This window comes from Macaca thibetana, chromosome 14 (assembly GCF_024542745.1).
Source record: "Macaca thibetana thibetana isolate TM-01 chromosome 14, ASM2454274v1, whole genome shotgun sequence".
Classification (NCBI taxonomy): domain Eukaryota; kingdom Metazoa; phylum Chordata; class Mammalia; order Primates; family Cercopithecidae; genus Macaca; species Macaca thibetana.
This window is the reverse complement of record NC_065591.1, coordinates 59,128,421-59,146,538: the sequence shown is the minus strand read 5'-3', so window position 1 is coordinate 59,146,538 and position 18,118 is coordinate 59,128,421. Positions and strand designations below refer to the sequence as shown.

The window sequence follows — 18,118 nt, the reverse complement described above, 5'->3', positions numbered from 1 at the left end:
ACTCAGGCTGGACGGTGCGATCACGGCTCTCTCAAGCTCTTGTGCTCAAGTGATCCTCCAGCCTTAGCTTCCCAAGTAGACAGGTCTACAACACATGCCACCAGGCCCAGCTATTTTATTTTTCATTTTTTGTAAAGACAAGGTCTTGCTGTTACCCAGGTTGGTCTTGAACTCCTGGCCTCAAGAAATCTTTCCATCTCAGCTTCCAAAAGTGTTAAGATTACAGGGGTGAGCCACCACACCCCAGCCTAAATTTGATTTTTTTGTGTGTACATGTGATATAACTCTATTCTCTTTGACTGAAATGATTGCACTTTCCCCCTAATTGTGGTCAGATCTGGTTTCTATCCTTCTCAGCTTCCAAATAGGATAGGGAGCTAGGAACTAGGGAGAAGGAGAAGAGATAGGATCTCGGGAGAAGGGAGAAGAAATTCCTCAATTTTAGGGAGAATGTTGGGGAGGGAGAATAGCTTACTCAAATGTGACCGAGTCCCAACATGTCAGATTCACAAAATTCCTTTAGAACCGTGTGTAGCAGGAATAGAAGGAGCAGACTGATACTCTCATGTGGACTTTTACATGTCCTCATTATTATTCCTCATGTCCCATAGACCCAGAGAAGAGCTGCCAGCCAGTGTTGGAGACTCTGCGCCAGGCCATGGATGGCACTGTGTATGCCCACAGCACCTTGGAACTGCAGACACTGCAGCCTACAGTCAATTTCCTTGCCACTGTCACAGTGCCAGGCTACTGTGAGCGCCCACTGTGTCCACGCCTCTTCCGACTCTTCACAGTCCTGGCCCTGGAAAGCATGACCCAGGCCACCCTGCTGGACAGACATGTGCCTATTATTCAGGCTTGGCTTGAGCGTTTCCCTTCTGTGGAGCGGGAGCGTGCTCTGGCACGAGCCCTAGTTAGGGCCTCAGTAGAGGCTTGGGAGGCTGTGTGCAATTGCTTCATGCCTTCACCCCTCCACCCACACTACCACTTCTCCCCACACTCTGTGAGCCACTTACTGAGCAACCTGCAGCTGCTGCCTAATAGAACAGGCTCCCGAGGCTTTGTGGACTATCCCAACCACCAGGAGCACTTGCGCCGGGTGTCAGGCCTGCGTGGCACTCGTCTGACCATTATGATGGCCACACGCAATGTGGTGCGTCTTTGGTTGCATGAGGCACAGAGAACCTTTTGTGACCGGCTGGACAGCCCTAGGGAACGCTCCTATTGTGCCAAGCTGCTCCTAGTAGTAGCTCAGAGTGTCTTCTGTTGTGGTCCAGGGCCCCAGAACCTGGTCAAGGACCATGAGGAGGATGAGAAGGAGGAGGAGAGGGTGCCCGAAGTAGAATCTGAAGGGGAGTTGGCCCAGTGGGAGGACTTCAGCAACAGCAACAGTGAAACAGAGGAGGAAGAGGAGCCTTATGGACTTCAGGTCGCCACAGGCTCAAACTCCAGGGATCCGAGTCTAACACCATCTACAGGACCAGTAAGCAGAGGGATGAGGGAAAGCATAAGTCACAAGATAAGGCAAGAGAAAGGCACAAGGGCATCCAACTATAGGCTCCAGGTAAGGAGATCATTCAAGACTTGGTGGCAGAAGGCATCCCAGATGGACCTGGTCTCACCCCTGTTATTACCAGTGCTACTACTACATCCCCAGGAAAAGCCCTCAGACGTGGTCTTCAGTCAGGAGCTGACACTGGGGCCTAAGTCTGAAACCCCCAACTTGTACCTGGAACGGCAGTGGGAGAAGCTAGAGGAGCAGCTGGCCACCTCAGCTGCTCAACTGAAGCTGAGCCCCCACCTTGCCCGGTGTCATTCCATGGCACAGCATGTGGCCCGCCTGGTCCGGGTGTTGGCCAGGCCCCGGCAGCATGGCCTGCTGCTTTCGGGGGCTCTGGGTACTGGGCGCCACACTGCCATCACTCTGGCTTCTAGTATATGTCAGACCCATTTCTTTCATCTACCATCTGGGTCAGAGGAGGACATTCTCCAATGTCTACGAGATGCCAGCTGGCGTGCTGGCTTGTTAAGCCAGCCTGTGGCTCTATTGGTACCCAGTGGTGTGGATCTCACTACACTTCATCGCCTCCTGGCCCTGGCAACCTCAGGCAGTTTCCCTGGCCAGTACACAGAAGCGGATTTGGACCGCATTGAAGAACACTTCCCCAGGGAGAACCTTGGTGTCAAACAGAACATCAAGAAGGAAATGGTGTTGCAGAGGTGAGGCCAAGAACCCCATACCCGAGTCTGCTCTGCTTTTACTCTGTCTTGGCCAAAAGGAATTCTGTGGGCTGCCATAAGGGCTGAGAGATTGGGGCTAAGTGGTCTGGTTGGGACTAGGGCCAGGAGGGGCAAGCAAAGGTAAAGGGGAGGACATTAGCTGAGCCCTGGCCCACAGGTTCCACCAGCAAGTGTGCAGCCACCTTCACCTGTTCTTCCTGATTGGAGATAAACAGGCCCACAAGCAGCTGCCCTCCCCCCTTTTCCTGAGGCTCCTTCAACTGGCCACTGCCAGCATTGACCGCTATGAACCCTGGGACCAAGCTGCCCTGGTCAAAGTGGCCCAGCATCACCTGGAGGGTGCTCGGAGTCTACCCCTTGATGATGGTGAGCCCTTTTTACTTGTCCTTACCACTCATCTTTACCAGGCTTTAATGAGGGTTATTACCTAGGTCAATCTCTCTCTCCCTCTCTAGAGCCTACAGAGCCCCCTTCACATTTCCTACCCTTCTTCTTGAGCTAGGAGATGATCCCTTTCCTTTCCTGTTTTCCTACAAGCTCACAAAGTGAGGCTAAAGCCATGCCCATTGCAGGCTCCTGGAAGTACCCAGACCTCCAGGCCTCAATTCCCAGTGTGGCCAAAGCCATGGCTCTTATCCACCTTTCGGCCACCCACTACCATGAGCACCTGTGCCCTGCATTGCCACTCGTCACCCCTAAGACCTTCCTAGACTTCCTGGACACTTTCCTGATGCTGCAGCAACAGACAATCCTGAAGATTAAGAACAAGGCCCAGCGGTGAGTGGTCCCATCCCCTGCAATGTACCTCCTTCTGCTCCTTTGGGTTTCCTCACCAGCACATTGTATCTCCAGGGTCCAGAATGCCTTGGAGAATCTGAGAATGCTGATTAAGGAGCATGGTACCCATGCCAATCTGATCTCTGACTTGGAACAGCAGCTGAAAGCCTCCAGCAAGGTAAGGAGACGATTTTGAGGCTTCCATGGTGGTGTCAAAGCAGAAGCCCAAAAGGGGTCTTGAAAGGAAGCAACCAGAATGAACCTTAGTTCTTGTCCCCCTAAGCTTCCACTTCCCCTAGAAAATCTCTCTAATCTCTGCTGCCTCCTCCTTTACAGCTTAGGTTCAAAAGTTTCCCATGACACAGCTAAAATCAGATTGATTCTTCATAATGTGTGAAATCCAAGCATCTGCTTCTGGTTGCCCCTAGCACCTTGATCATGAGAAGTTCAGTATGCTGTAGATTCCCATGGGGGTTGGGGCAGGGACTACATCTCAGTCACCACTCACTCACCTCTTAGAATTATCCTCTTTTTCCATAGCACTTTGTCCCTATACCCTTTCTTCCACAAAAGCACCAAACAAACAAAACTGTTGTGTACAGTGAGGACATGTAGATGGGTGATGGCAGCAGGGAGAAATTTATGCTATAGCATAGAACCAGAAGTAGATTTATAATGGTATACTAGACAAGAGTGTCCTGAATTTTCTTATTCACCCTCCTCTACCAGGCATTTTCCAGTGACCAACTTTTCCTTTCCTCTCTCATCTCTCTAATACCTGGTCTACAATGTTTCTGAGCCATCCCACTTTTCCTTTAGCATGCCCTTCTAGTTGAAACCTCAAAACCTTTTGCTGTCTTATACAGAACAATCTTATTCTTTGAATAAACAGACTTCTTATAGCTGGCTAAAATTGGTGATGATAGGGCTTATCACACCTTCTAAAGCCAAATACTCCTAGCTAAAGGTGTTTTCCCAAACTAAAGAGCAGTTTTGCTTTTAATAAGAGGAATTCTAAAATAGCACCTTTTCTTCCTACTACACAAGATTTTGATAAATGTTCTGGTATAACTTCAGAGCAGTGAACTAGTGCCCATGTCACACTCAGATAATCTTTCTACTAGGGTTTCAGGTCTTAAGCTCCTAACACCTAGCCAGCTCTTCTGATGAGTGCCCTTAGGACTATCATCCAGTGCCACACAATTCCAGATACATGGCATATGTTGTGTCTACTAATGTGGTTTTCATTGTGTTTGATGTAAATGGTGTCCCCTGGAGTTTTAAAGGTACTGATGCCCCCCTACTATTCACCACCTAGGATGAACAGCTTAGATTAGACCTCAAGACTCAGTTAAGTTGCAAAGAAAGAAAACAAAGTCAAAGAGCAACAGAAATCCCCTTTCCCAGTTTTTTGCCCTACATTTTCCCAAGATGATTAATACCAGGATTGTTGATCTGGTTTAGGGGGTGCTAGTATTCCTTGATCTGTGAGTCAGTTATACCAGAGCAGAACACAGTAAGCCAAAGATCTGGATAAGAGATGTTTGTAGTCTCAGGGTCATTCAGAGTCAGATCCCTTGGTCATTCAATCAATAGCCATAATAGTGTGTACTTGTTCCAGTGTTCCCCACCCCAAGAAATGGCATTACCAGCCACTGAGCCAAATCCCAGGACTCAGTCTGGGCCCCTCCATCTCTTTACTCTCTTATATTCAACTGGTTAATTTTTTCATTATTGCACTCAACAAAAATTTATTTTTTGTTCAGGCATTTCTTAATATTTATGTCTATGTTAATACATGCCTACATTTACATCTAGATGGATGGATAGATAGATAGATAGATAGATGACAGAATCCTTGCCACACCTTTCTGAGGTAGCTATTCTTTTCTCACTTTACAGATGAGAAAACAAAGGTCCAGAAAGGTTGGGGAGACTTCCCTAACCTTATAAGGTTGTAATGAGGATTAAACAAGATCTTACATGTATAGTATTTAAATATGCTGGCACATAGTAAGAGCTCAATAAATGTTAGTTACTATTAATATTAGGTTAGGCCAGGCACAGTGGCTCATGCCTGTAATCCCAGCACTTTGGAAGGCCAAGGCCAATGGATCACTTGAACTCAGGAGTTCAAGACCAGCCTGGGCAACATGGCAAAACCCTGTCTCTACAAAAAATTATTCAGGCATGGTAGCACCTATCTGTAGTTCCAGCTACTCAGGAGTCTGAGGTGGGAGGATCACCTGAGCCCGGGAGGTTGAAGCTGCAGTGAGACATGATTGCACCATTGCACTCCAGCTTGGGTGGCATAGTGAGACCCTGTCTCCAAAAAAAAAAAGGTTAGGTTGCTTCCTAATAAGAGAAGATAGGGCACTATCCTTACCTTCATGGTGCTTATAGTTTAGCAGAAGATATACTCATCCAGGCAATGACAAAACCATGTTATAACGGAGTAAGTTCAGAGTGCTCCAAAATATCAAGAAAAACTTTCTAGAGAAAGCAGAGTGCCCTGCTATGCAGCACAGAGCATGTATATAACATGGTAGGAGCTCAGAAAATTCCCTAACTATGTAAACAAAGGAATAAAGTACATGAAAGTTGATTACTGAAACTTAGGTCAGATTTGATCTGTGTTTGAAAGGGGCCAGGTTGATATAACAGTATGTGAAAGGCCTAGAGGCAAAAGAGTGTGTGCCACGTTGGAGGAACTGAAAGTCAGGAATGGCTGGAAAGTAGCATGCTAGGAGAGAGAAAAGAGATGAGATTGGAATGATGAGTAGGGGTCTGGTCATGGGGGTATTGTCAATCAAATGTAGAAATGACAAGTGTTAATGACAATGATTCAGCTTTTAGAAAACCAGCTAGGCTGCAGTGGGGGGATAAAAGGAGGGGAGTAAGAATAAAAACTGAGAGACCAGTTAGGAGGCCAGTGCAGAAGGTGAGGAGTGAGAGGGCCTGAGTGTGAGTGACCAACGTTGGGAAGGGCAGTATACACGAGAGGCATTTGGGAGGTAGAATTGAAGGGCCTCAAAGATGGGCTGGATTTGGGGGATACAGGAGATGGAGCCAAGCGTAACAACTCAGTTTGTTCCTTGGGAAACTTGAGTGTATCTTGACACCATTCTCTGAGAAAAAGAATACACAGGAGAGGAGTCAGATTGCAGGACAGCTGAGGAGGCATAACCAAATACATTCATGTGGGGACATGTGGAATGTGAGGGGCCTGTGAGACACCCAAGAGATTTCCACTAGGCAGATGAATACGTGGTATGGGGCTGGGAGGGAACCTAGCTGGAGAGAGAGATTTGGCAGTTGGAACATAAGTAGGAATCAAAGCCATTAGATCAGAGAAGGCTTTTATAAGTGTAGAGTGAGAAGAGAAAGGAAGCTCTGAAAAAATTGATGAGGAATAGTTAAGCTCACAGAGGAAGGAAATGAGAAAGAGCAGCCAGAGAAGTTAGAGAAAGCCCAAGGAGAACACAGTATCACGAAGGCCAACAGAGGGGGATGCCTCAAGAGGGAGGGAACTGTCTTCTGTGACAACTGCTGCTAATGGGTCAACTAAAATATAGAGTAATGTAATGTAACTGTTACACACATAGTCTTTGGGTGAAGCGGCTGCAGAAAAAGCAACCACACACTTGGGGTTGCATTACTAGATATGTAACTCACAGACTAATAAGTGACAGACCCAGAGCTCAGCCTCTCTCTGTGGCCTACTTGGAGTTCAACGTGGTCAGTCTTTCAAGTGAGGAGTATGCTAGAGTCCTGGGATCATAGGGTCTTCTGGGGTGTTCCCATATGGCTCAGGATCTGGAACTGCAGGGCCTGGATATCTCTTTGCAGAGCCTCAGCATGTTTCAGCAGCAGCTAGAGCAAAGCAAGCTCCTATACAAGCAGCAGCTAGAAGAGTGTAGGCATCAAGAGAACCTCATTGAGGACCTCGCCAAGCAGCGGGATGCCCTGCAGGCTCAGCAAGAGGCTTTCCTGGAGCAGGTGGGCTCTTCCTGCTGCCTGCCCTGCACTGCTCCTCTCCTGAAAGAGGGCAATCCCTCTAAGGATACCAAGAGGAGAGAATGGAGTGACTCATCATGGAGTCTTCTGGGGGGAGGGGACAAAGGTAATAGGATGGCTTGGGGAGTGACCTCTCATGGGGACTCCAAGGAGGAGATGATCCCCCTAGAAACACCTTGAAGGAAGAACAGAACATCTCAGGAGCTCACTTTAGAAGTTATCTCTCCTCATTTAGATGAGCAAGGCATTTCTGGAGCCTCTGAGCCAGCTGCAGGTGGCTGACTTCGAGGAGATACGGAGCTATCGAGCACCACCAGAATCTGTGGTCCGGGTGACTGATGCAATGTGTGACTTGTTCCACCGTGAAACAGGCTGGGCCAGTGCCAAACAGCTGTTATGCACTGAGGATTTTTATCAGGTAGGAAGGGTGGAGCACAATGAAGGAGGATAGGGGAGGCATAAAAGGGAGACTTGGCAAGGCTAAACTGTTGGGTCAAGGTCCAGAGCATCCGTGTCTTCCCCATCCCTTTAACATACATCCTTCCAGGAGCTGGTGTTCTTCCCCAAGGAGAAGATAACAGACTCACAGCTGATAAAGTTACATCTAATTCTGAAAGCTCCAGGTATGAGTGATGCAGCCCTGCGGGCAGTGAGCCGACCTGCAGCCAGCCTGGCAGCCTGGCTCTGGGCTGTTCTGCACTATGGGCTGGCACATTGCCGGGGACTGCCCACGGGCCTGCTGCTGCAGCAAGTGGAGGCAACACTCATTCGGGAGCAGGCCCGCCTGGGCTACTACCAGTTTCAGGCCCAGGAGACCCTGGAGAATAATTTGGCCCTGGCTAAGATGGTGGAGGATGCCCAAGCTTCCCACAACTGTGTGGCAAAGACCCTCAGTCAAGCACAGCGTGGGCAGTATCACAAATGGCCCATGAAGGCTGCACTGCTCATGCCTATGCATGCCTGGACTATACAGCTCCAGGTAACCATCCCTCTCCAAGATGTCTCCCCCAAAGTTCCTTTCATGCCACTCCCCCGCTCCTCCCTGTGCCCTCACTGCCTCCCTCTGTCCCTCTCTGCACTCCTTGCCATGTTTTCCTCCACACCCCACCTTGCCCTCCCTCTGCCATATCTCTCCCTGCACCCTCCTCACTGGCCTACACAGCCTCTGGTCTTCCCGTCCACTCCAGAAGCTGAAGGGACGCTGCATGACTGTGTTCGGAGATGCCCTCCTATGCTCAGCTGCCATCATCTACCTGGGTCCCTTCCCACCACTGCGGCGCCAAGAGCTACTGGACAAGTGGTTAGCTCTGTGTAGGGGCTTTCAGGAGGCCCTGGGCCCAGATGATGTGGCACAGGCACTGAAGCAGAAGCAAAAATCTGTCAGCATACCACCAAAGAAGCCCCTGCTGGCTACACACTCTCCCTTCAATATTCTGTCCCTGCTGAGCTCTGCATCTGAACAGTACCAGTGGGATGGAAACCTGAAGCCACAGGCAAAGTCAGCCCACCTGGCAGGCTTGCTTCTGCGAAGCCCTACCCACTACAGTAGTTGCCGTTGGCCTTTGCTGCTTGACCCCAGCAACCAGGCCCTCATGTGGTTGGACCCGCTACCTCTGGCAGAGAATAGATGCTTGGCACCAGCCCCCACTGAGGGTAGAGGTAAGCAGACATAATAAATGCAATGCTTCCAGAGTATCTGAACTGCCCATCACTCAGCCTCTTGTGGTCTTTCCCTTCATAATGAGGACACTGCATTTTTGTGATCAGGATGTCCCAGATTGCACCAGCCTATACTACAGGAATCAATTTGGTCACATTTATTTTTTCTCTTTATTACAATGATTCTGAATCTACATGACTGATTGGTCCATGATTTTCCACTTCCCTGGTCTACTCAGCACTACCCAAATTTATCCAATGTTCAGAAATCCTGGGTAATATTTCTGTTGGCTCTGTTTGGATCGGGGACCCTTCTGGGTGGAGTATTGGAAGGAACATTTTCTAGGAGAAGGAATAGAGTGTTTATTTCCCAGAAGAAGAGGCTGGGGATTGAGTTTGTGAGAAAAATGTGACCTTATTTGGAAAGGGGTTCTTTCAGAGTAATTAAGTTAAGGACTTTGAATGAGATCACCCTGATTCTTATCTGGATGGGCCCTAAATCCCACAAATGCCCTTACAAGAGGCAGAAGAAAAGGCATAGAAAATACAGAAGAGAGGCTATGGGAAGATAGAGGATGAGTAGGATCCCTCCCTGGAATTTTAGAGTAATAATTTTGAGAGCCAACATTTATTGAGTGCTTACTATGTGCACATCTAAGTGTTTTCTATGTATAAGTTAATTTAATCTTCACAGTAACCCTGTGAGGTCGCCACTAATATCAACCTCATTTTGCAGATAAGAAAATTGAGTCATAGAGAGCTTAAGCAACTTTCCTAAGATGTCGTCCCGCAGACCTTCCCTCATGAAATAGAGCCCTTGAGTGAATTCCTCCCCTAAGGAGTCTGATTCCTCCCCTAAGAAGAGCTCCTCTGAATCTTTCTGCCCCAGGGAAAGGCCTCATGAGAAATCAAAACACAGAGAGTAAAATGGACATGAAAGAGGAAGATGATGATAGTGAAGACAGTAATGAGGCTAAGGACCAGACAAAAGAGCAGAAGGCAGAGGAAAGAAGAAATGAGCAGGAGAAAGAGCAAGAGGAAAATGAAGAGAAAGAGGAGAAGACAGAGAGCCAGGGGTCAAAGCCAGCCTATGAGACTCAGCTTCCGTCTCTTCCCTACCTTAGTGTTCTTTCAGGTGCTGACCCGGAGCTAGGTTCTCAGCTCCAGGAGGCAGCTGCTTGTGGTGAGAACTGGTCCCCACCCACCCTGGACCCCTTTTGACTCGCCCCATTCTGTGACCCCACAGGCCTCCCACACCTCAGTCTAACCTCAGTTCCCATCCTTCATCCCGGGCACTAACTATATTGAAGCATCTTGTGGAAACCCTCCTATCAGCCACAGGGAAGCTGGTCGGAGCCAGACCTCGTGGATGGGGAATGGGGATCATGGGTGCTGGCATCGTGGGTAGGGTTCCTTTGCCTCCCTCTCACAGGCCTGCCTGTGCTACTGACCAACGTGGAGCTGGGTCTAAGGTGCCAAGAACTGCAATGGCTGCTGCAGCGGGAGCAGCTGAGCCCACCCCAGGTGCAGCCTGGCTTCTGTCTGTATCTCAGCACCACCCTCTCCCTCTGTGCTATGGAAAAAGGTGAGGCCCAGAGGGCAAATTGCCAGCACAGTTGTGTGGACACACTAGGCCCTCAGCACCAGCCCTAAGAGGGCTTCACTCAACCTGGCCCAGAGCAGGCTCAGGTCTATAGCAGGGAGCCATACTCCCTGTCTACTCTACCCCGTGGCTCTGCCAAGGGGAAGAGGTTAAGCATCTCCCATGTTACCCCAAGTGCTAGGTTGTGAACTGCTAAAGGGGCTGAATGTGCTGGATCTGGGCCTGAACATGGAAATACTGGAAGAACAGATGCTGCATGAAATCTTGTGCAGAGAGTGTCCTGAGCTCGAGACCCGCTGGCAGAACCTAAAGATCAGAGCCCTAGATACCTGCAAGGCTGTGGAGGCTGCTGAGGTGCTTGGGGGCTCAGTCTGTGGGTTGAGATGAGTATTGGATGGACCTGGGTAAGGGGGTGGAGATGAATGTAGATGTTTGGGGACTGTGGGAAAGGGCCAGATCCATCCAACAAATGAGTATATGCAGGAGCGGCTGCTGACGATGCTGCTGTTCCAGAATCCAAAGCGTCAGAAGCCAGCCAAGTTTCTGCGGAACATGGTGAGGGCCCAAGGAAAGCTATGCCAGCTGCGTGCCCATTGTGAAGAGCTAGAAGGGCAGAAACTACAGGAAATGGTATCATGGGCACCCTATCGGCCTGTGGTTTGGCATGGAATAGCCATGGTAAAGGCCCTAAGCCAACTGCAGAACCTGCTGCCACTTTTCCGTATGAGCCCAGAGAAGTGGCTGGCAGTCACCAAGCAGGCTCTGGATAGCATGAAGCCACGTGAGATTAATCACGGGGAGGACCTGGCCAGTCATCTACTGCAACTGAGAGCACACCTGACCCGCCAGCTGCTGGGCAGCACTGTGACAGCACTGGGCCTTACCCAGGTACCATTGGTGGGTGCATTGGGTGCTTTGGCTCTGCTGCAAGTGACAGGGAAAGCATCAGAGCTGGAAAGACTGGCACTCTGGCCTGGACTAGCAGCCTCTCCCAGCACAGTCCACAGCAAGCCAGTCTCAGGTGTGGCTCGACCGGCCTGGCTTGGGCCAAAAGCCTGGCATGAATGTGAGATGTTAGAGCTGCTGCCCCCATTTGTTGGCCTGTGTGCCTCCCTGGCAGGCCACTCCAATGCTTGGCAGGCTTACCTGTCACTGTCATCCACAGTGCTGGGTCCTGCACCTGGGCCTGGGCCTGAGCCACTTAGCCTCCTCCAGAAGCTGATCCTGTGGCGCGTTCTGCGACCTGAGTGCCTGGCAGGTGCCCTGGCAGACTTCACCACCAGCCTCCTGGGTCGGCCCCTGGATGAAAACATGGGCGCTCCCACCATGCCCTTTAAACATAGTCGGGCTACTCAGCCCATGCTGATCTTGTTGCCACTGCCTGGCCACCCCACAGCCACTCTGCATCCTCTGACTGTCATCCAGAATCTGGCTGCCAAGTATCAGCAGGTTTGAACCTAGTCTTTTGGTCACAGAGTGACCAGGTTCCTGTAGGCTGGGGCGTGGGGACCCCCTCTAAGCATTTTCATGGATCTTTCTGTTCTATTTAGGGACTTTTGTGATAATGGTAGCATTAGTTTGGGTCCCTCAGGTCACCCTAGGATCACTTTGAGTCATGCCGCCATCTCTTTTTTGGTCCCCAGGGGCAGAAGCATCTGCAGGTGATAGCCCTGGGCTCTGAAGTCTGGGACCCGGTCTCAGTTGTGGTCAGCACTCTATCCCAGGCTATGTATGAGGGGCACTGGCTGGTGCTGGACAACTGTCATCTGATGCCCCATTGGCCGAAAGAGCTGCTACAGCTCTTGCTGGAACTGTTAGGCAGAGCCAAAGGTGAGTTTATTGCCTAGATTGGCTGCCAGGATCCTATCCTACACTTGGGCCTTAGCTTGAAATCTCAGGACTGATGGCCAGTGACCTAGCACCAAACCTGTCCACTTGGCCTTGTAGCTGACTCCTGACACCCCTAGCCTCAAGTCTGATCCCTAGACTTCTGCCCGACCCTTTACCCAAGGACTGATCTCAGACCCTTGTCTGACTCTAGTGGTTGCAGACCTGGAATCAGAACAGCTTTTAGGCCAACCTGAAAGCAGGAATGTAGCCACTGTTCACAGAGATTTTCGTCTTTGGCTTATTGTGCCTGCAGAGTCTAGTGCTTCTTTGCCAGGTGAGGAGCTTAACCCCCTACAGGCTCTCAAATTGGAAGTGGGAGGGCAACTGTGCTGTGCTGACTCAGCACTCTCCTTCCTCCCCAGCTGTGCTGACTCAGCACTCCATGCCTGTTTTCTGGAACCAGTCCCTGGAGCTGGGCCATGTTTTGATTGATAGTGTGGAGCTAGCCCAGCAAGGACTCTATATGCAACCCCCCACCCAGGCACTACCTCTGCTCCTCCTCCATGGCCTCCTGCTACACCGGCAGCTCTATGGAACGAGGCTGCAGGCACACAGGGGGCGTTGGTGAGCTGCTCAGTCAATCACTCAACAAACATTGAGTATCTTCCGTATGCTGGGATGAGTAAAACTAATTCATCTTTGGAAGCTCCAAAGAGCAAGGGCAAGGGGAAGTTAGGGAAGGCTTCTCCAAAGACTTTGAGATTTTACTTTGAATTGAATCTTAAAAGCAGGGGCAAATCAGGTAGAGATGGACCTTTCTGAGCAGAGGGACCTAAATTCAGCAGAAGGGAGGAGACTTGAGTGTGGTTGACATGGACATGCTGGATGTTGAGGAGGGAGAAGTAAGGCTCATTATAAAGGGCCTTTAAGACTAGGGCAAGGTAGGCCAGGCATGGTGGTTCACGCCTGTAATCCCAGCACTTTGGGAGGCCGAGGCAGGCAGATCACGAGGTCAGGAGATCGAGACCATCCTGGCTAACACGGTGAAACCCCGTCTGTACTAAAAATACAAAAACTTAGCCAGGCATGGTGGCAGGCGCCTGTAGTCCCAGTAGAAGAAGAAACAATATCCTTTTTGTGTGTTGAAAAGATCACTCTGGATACAATGTGGAGAATGGACCAGAGGAGGCAGGACTGGGGACAAGCAGAGCAGCTTTAGGAGACTCTGGAAATCTCCAGGGAAGAGATTGTGGTATGGGTGGTAGGGTAGTAGCCATGGAAGGGATAGAGAATAAATATGGGGTGAGGAGGAAGGAGGAGTCAAGGATGACTCTCAGATTTTTGTTTTAGATAATTGGGTGGCTAGTGGTATCTCTCACTGAAATAGGAGGTGGAACAGGTTTTATGGGGGAAAATGATGATTTCACTTGAAAGCAAGTTGTATTTGGGGTGCCAAGCAGCAATGACTAGTGAACCCTCATGGGTCTGAAGCTCAGGAGAGGGGTTCGAACTGAAGAGAAGACTTGACAGTCCTCAGCATACAGATGATATGTGAAACCCTGCTTTCCGCTCCCCTTCTCTAGGAGTCAAGTGACCCTAACCCAGGTTCTTCAGACCCAAGACCAGCTGTGGGCAAGTCTTAGCAATCCCCGTGCTGCCATGCAAGAGCTGGCTGGTAAGACCCTTCCTGTCCCCCTTGGAGTCATCAGCCCCCAGGAGAGCCTGGAAGAGGGTGGGGGTGGGATATAATTCACAGCTTTGGTTTTGGGAGTGGTGGAAACTGAAGGTACTGGAACTGAAAGGCTCTAACCTCATCTTCAGCTTCAGTTTTCTACGGGGGTCCTCTGGAGGACACTGAGGACAGGGAGGCTCTGTTTAGCCTCACGCAAGCCTGCCTGAGCCCCAGTAGCAGGAACTGGGTCCAGCCACACACACCCCAGTCTTTGCTTGCCAGGCTCATGCCCCTCCCAGGTAAGCTTCACTCAGGTATCTGTTTTGGGGTAGGGAATAGTACAATGCAATGCTACCCACCACAGAAATGTGGACAGCAGTCTCAATAAAGGTATATGGGGGTAATATTCATACTGTTATGGGGGGTGATGGCAGTAAAGGATCAGAGAAAGGCTTACTCTCTTGAGTCTAGGGTGGGGAGAGTACATCTTGTCCCTCACCCCTCACCTCTATCCCCAAGAGCTAAGGGAGCTGGATGCAATGGCAGAGTGCAAGGCCCAGATGCACCTACTGCCCTCACCACCTGAACCCCGGCTCTGCGGACTCAGTGAGGGCCCCCAGGCCTGGCTGTTGCGACGCCAGAGTCGCGTTCTCTTGAGTGCGCTGCAGCGGAGTTCACCCGTGTGGGTTCCTGAGTCTCGAGGAGGCGCCCAGCTCGCGGAAAGGCGACTGCGGCAACGCCTAGTGCAAGTCAACCGGAGGCTGGAGTCACTGCAGGATCTGCTGACCAACCTGGTTCGCCAAGACGAGTCTGGCGCCCCGAGGTCAGTGCTGGGGCCGAATGCGCGGCGGCCCCTGGAGGGCGTCTTAGAGACAGAGGCTCTGGAACTGAGCCGGTTGGTGGGCACGCTACAACGCGACCTTGATTGCCTGTTGCAGCAGCTGAAGGGCGCACCCCCGTGTCCCTCCCGCCGTTGTGCTGCGGTGGCCCACGCTCTCTGGACTGGCCGCCTACCCTTGCCTTGGCGACCTCATGCGCCGGCCGGTCCGCAGCCGCCCTGGCACTGGCTGCGACAGTTGTCGCGCCGTGGGCAGCTGTTGGTTCGCTACTTGGGCGTGGGCGCGGACGCGAACAGTGATGTACCAGAGCGCGTCTTCCACCTGTCAGCCTTTCGCCACCCGCGCCGCCTGCTGCTGGCATTGCGTGGGGAAGCTGCCCTGGACCAGAATGTGCCCAGCTCGAATTTCCCTGGTAGCCGAGGCGCGGTCTCCAGTCCGCTCCCGTATAAACGTCTGGAGATGAACAGCAACCCTCTGCACCTCAGGGTATCTTCGCGCCACCCCTCGTTCGCGGTTCCAGTCCCCTCAAAGTCTCTAATTACACCTCGCAGTTACCCCTTATTGGTGATCTTGCCCCTCGGTAACCCTGCTAGCTTCTCTGATCTCGGTCCACTACGACCTCCCAACCCCCAACCCCCACTCCCCACCTGCCACCTCCCAGCTTCCTAGCCTTGCCTGACCAGCTTCTGACGCCCCCAGGTGGAGAACGGCCCAAACCCCACGGTTCCAGAGAGAGGGCTGCTGCTGATCGGGCTACAGGTCCTACATGCGGAGTGGGACCCAATAGCTGGGGCCTTGCAAGACAGTCCTTCCAGCCAACCCAGTCCTCTGCCTCCAGTCAGCATCAGCACACAGGCCCCAGGCACCAGCGACCTGCCACCCCCAGCCGACCTGACGGTGTACTCCTGTCCTGTGTACATGGGAGGGCCCCTTGGCAACACTAAGCTGCAGAGCAGGAACATAGTGATGCATCTGCCCCTACCCACCAAGCTCACCCCCAATACCTGTGTCCAACGGAGGGTCCACGTGTGCAGCCCACCCCTGTCTTGAGCCCATCTACCAAAATAAAGTTGTAGTGATTCCATGAAAGATTTCTGAGATATGGGGGTAGAGCAGCAATACTTTCCAGAAGGTTTTCAATTTACTTTGCCCAGATCCATTGGAGGAATCACTATCTATAGTGGTTCCTATAGCAGCAATAGTCTTACAAAATGTATTTCTTCTTTTTTTAAATTTTCATTTCTTTACAAAATGAATTTCTTAATACAACTATAAGACTATAGCAGCAATAGCCTTAGAAATGTATTTCTTAATAAGATCTGAAAGTCAAAGATCTGCCTTCTTCACACCAAGAAGGCAGAATGTGACACACTAGGGGAAAGGTACAGTGTGCATAATTGAGAAAAGAGGAGGTATATTCACACTGAAGGTAGAAGAGGGCATGTGCCTGGCAGCTGGGAAGGGGAAAGTGTGGGTACACTTGGGGTGGGGTGGGGCTTGGTGTTAATCACGCATCCAAGAAGCTAGGCAGGCCCAGCAGTGGCTGACACACAGAATCCTAAATCCTTGCCCCGCTCTCTATTGTGGTCTCAGCACTTGTGCTAAACCCACAATGGATATGTTTGAAAGGAGAACATTAGCACTGAAAATTCTTTCTTAAGGCATTTAGTGGTGTTCTTGGCAATGCCTCAATCCTGCCCTACCACTCGTTCCTCTCCTATGATGGATTCTCTCAGTGAGTCATGCATATGAAAAAAACCAAGTAAGATACAAGGTCCTATATTCATTCAACAATTATTCATTGAGCACTCCTTGAAACCAGGTATTCTTCTGTGTGCTAATAGAGTTATTCTAATGTAGGGCAACACGCAATAAAAGGCCAATATATAAATAAGTTTGATGATTTTGAAGTCCTATAAAGAAAACAAAATAGACCGATGCGTCAAGAGGATATGTGACGAGAGGGGAGCAGTTAGTATAATTTGAGTGGTCAGGGAAGCTTTCTGCATATTTGAAAGTAGCTATTTAAAGATCCAGAAGGAATATTCATTCAGGTAGAGCCCTCAGTAGGTACAAAAGTCTTGAGGTGGGAACAACCTTGAAGTGTTCAAGAAACAGAGTATGCAGCCAGAGCATGGTGGGTGAGTGAGGGGCAGAGTGACCCAAAATGATGGAAACATATAGAAAGGGGTGGCTCACATGGTCGTGGTAATGAGTTTGTATTTTTCAAAAGTATAATGAGAATGTATTGTCAAATAGTAGGTGGGAGATTATATGATCTAATTTGCATTTTTTCAAAGGTCACTCTGCCTGCTCTATGGTGGATAGATGCTAGAAAAGCCAGGGTAACAAGGCAGAGGATCTATTTGGACCCAATTGAAGTAATTCAAGTAAGGGATATTGGAGTTTGGGCAAGGGTCTTAACAATAGAGATGAAGAATTGACAGATTTAAGAAATATTCTGGAGGTAAAACCAGCAGGACTGATGGAATGGATGTGGAGAATAAAGGAAGAGGAAGAATCTAGGGTGATTTGGATTATAAGCTTGAGAAACTAGGTATATCATGTGTCATTAACTGAGATGGGAAATTTGAGGGAGCAAGCAGCTGGAGCTAAGGAATCAAGAGTTCTGCTGCTTTGATATTTTCTGTTATTATTAGTTGCATGACTGCATGCTATGCCAGGGCGAGCCTGTCTGACAAAACCTGAGTTAGAGTATGGCCGTACTAAAGTCCTATATGAGCTTCACTCCTTGCCCCCAAGCACCAAAACTTATATAGTATTATGAAACTTAGCTCCCTTGCTCTTTGGCTAGGTACCAGCTACATGGTGGGAGGAAATGCAAACAAGTCTATACAGGCATACCTTGAAGCTATTGTGGGTTTGGTTCCAGACCACCACAATAAGGCGAATATTGCAATAAAGCAAGTCACATGAACTTTTTGGTTTCCCATTGCATATGGATTACATTTGCACTATATTGTAGTCTATTAAGCATGAAATAGCATTATGTTAAGTTAAAAAAACAAAACAAAACAAAACAAAAACAAGGTATACCAGCCTGGCCAACATGGCAAAACTCTGTCTCTACTAAAAATACAAAAATTAGCCAGGTGTGGTGGTAGGCGCCTGTAATTCCAGCTACTCAGGAGACTGAGGCAGCAGAAGAATCTCTTGAACCCGGGAGGTGGAGGTTGCAGTGAGCTGAGATTGCGCCACTGCACTCCAGCCTGGGTGACACAGCAAGACCCTGTCTAAAAAAAAAAAAAAAAAAAGTGCATACCTTAGTTTAAAATACTTTATTGCTAAAAATGCTAATAATCTGAGCCTTCAGCAAATAGTAATCTTTTTGCTATTAATCTTTTTTGCCTTAATATTGATAGCTGCTGATCAGGGTGGTGACTGCTGAAGGTTGTGGCAATTTCTTTTTCTTTCTTTTTTTTTTTTTTTTTTTTTGAGACAGAGTCGCTCTGTCACCTA

At 49.7% G+C, this 18,118-nt stretch overlaps 2 protein-coding genes across 8 annotated transcripts in view; one reads left to right on the top strand and one right to left on the bottom strand.

Annotated features, from left to right (window-relative positions):
• Positions 1-15,722, top strand: part of DNHD1 (dynein heavy chain domain 1) — a 75,506-nt gene extending 59,784 nt beyond the window's left edge. For 4 of the 7 annotated variants that reach the window (XM_050756023.1, XM_050756024.1, XM_050756026.1 and 1 more), the window contains 19 exons: positions 612-2,220; positions 2,399-2,607; positions 2,814-3,018; positions 3,094-3,196; positions 6,868-7,017; positions 7,271-7,453; positions 7,583-8,014; positions 8,223-8,694; positions 9,584-9,877; positions 10,127-10,279; positions 10,473-10,651; positions 10,781-11,746; positions 11,941-12,127; positions 12,339-12,461; positions 12,550-12,751; positions 13,711-13,802; positions 13,949-14,098; positions 14,319-15,124; positions 15,338-15,722. In XM_050756023.1, coding sequence (XP_050611980.1) covers positions 612-2,220; positions 2,399-2,607; positions 2,814-3,018; positions 3,094-3,196; positions 6,868-7,017; positions 7,271-7,453; positions 7,583-8,014; positions 8,223-8,694; positions 9,584-9,877; positions 10,127-10,279; positions 10,473-10,651; positions 10,781-11,746; positions 11,941-12,127; positions 12,339-12,461; positions 12,550-12,751; positions 13,711-13,802; positions 13,949-14,098; positions 14,319-15,124; positions 15,338-15,688 — 6,866 coding nt within the window. In that variant the 3' untranslated portion in view covers positions 15,689-15,722. Of the gene's footprint in view, positions 1-611; positions 2,221-2,398; positions 2,608-2,813; positions 3,019-3,093; positions 3,197-6,867; positions 7,018-7,270; positions 7,454-7,582; positions 8,015-8,222; positions 8,695-9,583; positions 9,878-10,126; positions 10,280-10,472; positions 10,652-10,780; positions 11,747-11,940; positions 12,128-12,338; positions 12,462-12,549; positions 12,752-13,710; positions 13,803-13,948; positions 14,099-14,318; positions 15,125-15,337 lie in introns of those variants that run through there. The other 3 variants (XM_050756027.1, XM_050756028.1, XM_050756029.1) reach the window with 3 other exon arrangements.
• Positions 1-18,118, bottom strand: part of LOC126935030 (tripartite motif-containing protein 3) — a 172,194-nt gene that overhangs the window by 107,869 nt on the left and 46,207 nt on the right. The window lies entirely within an intron of this gene.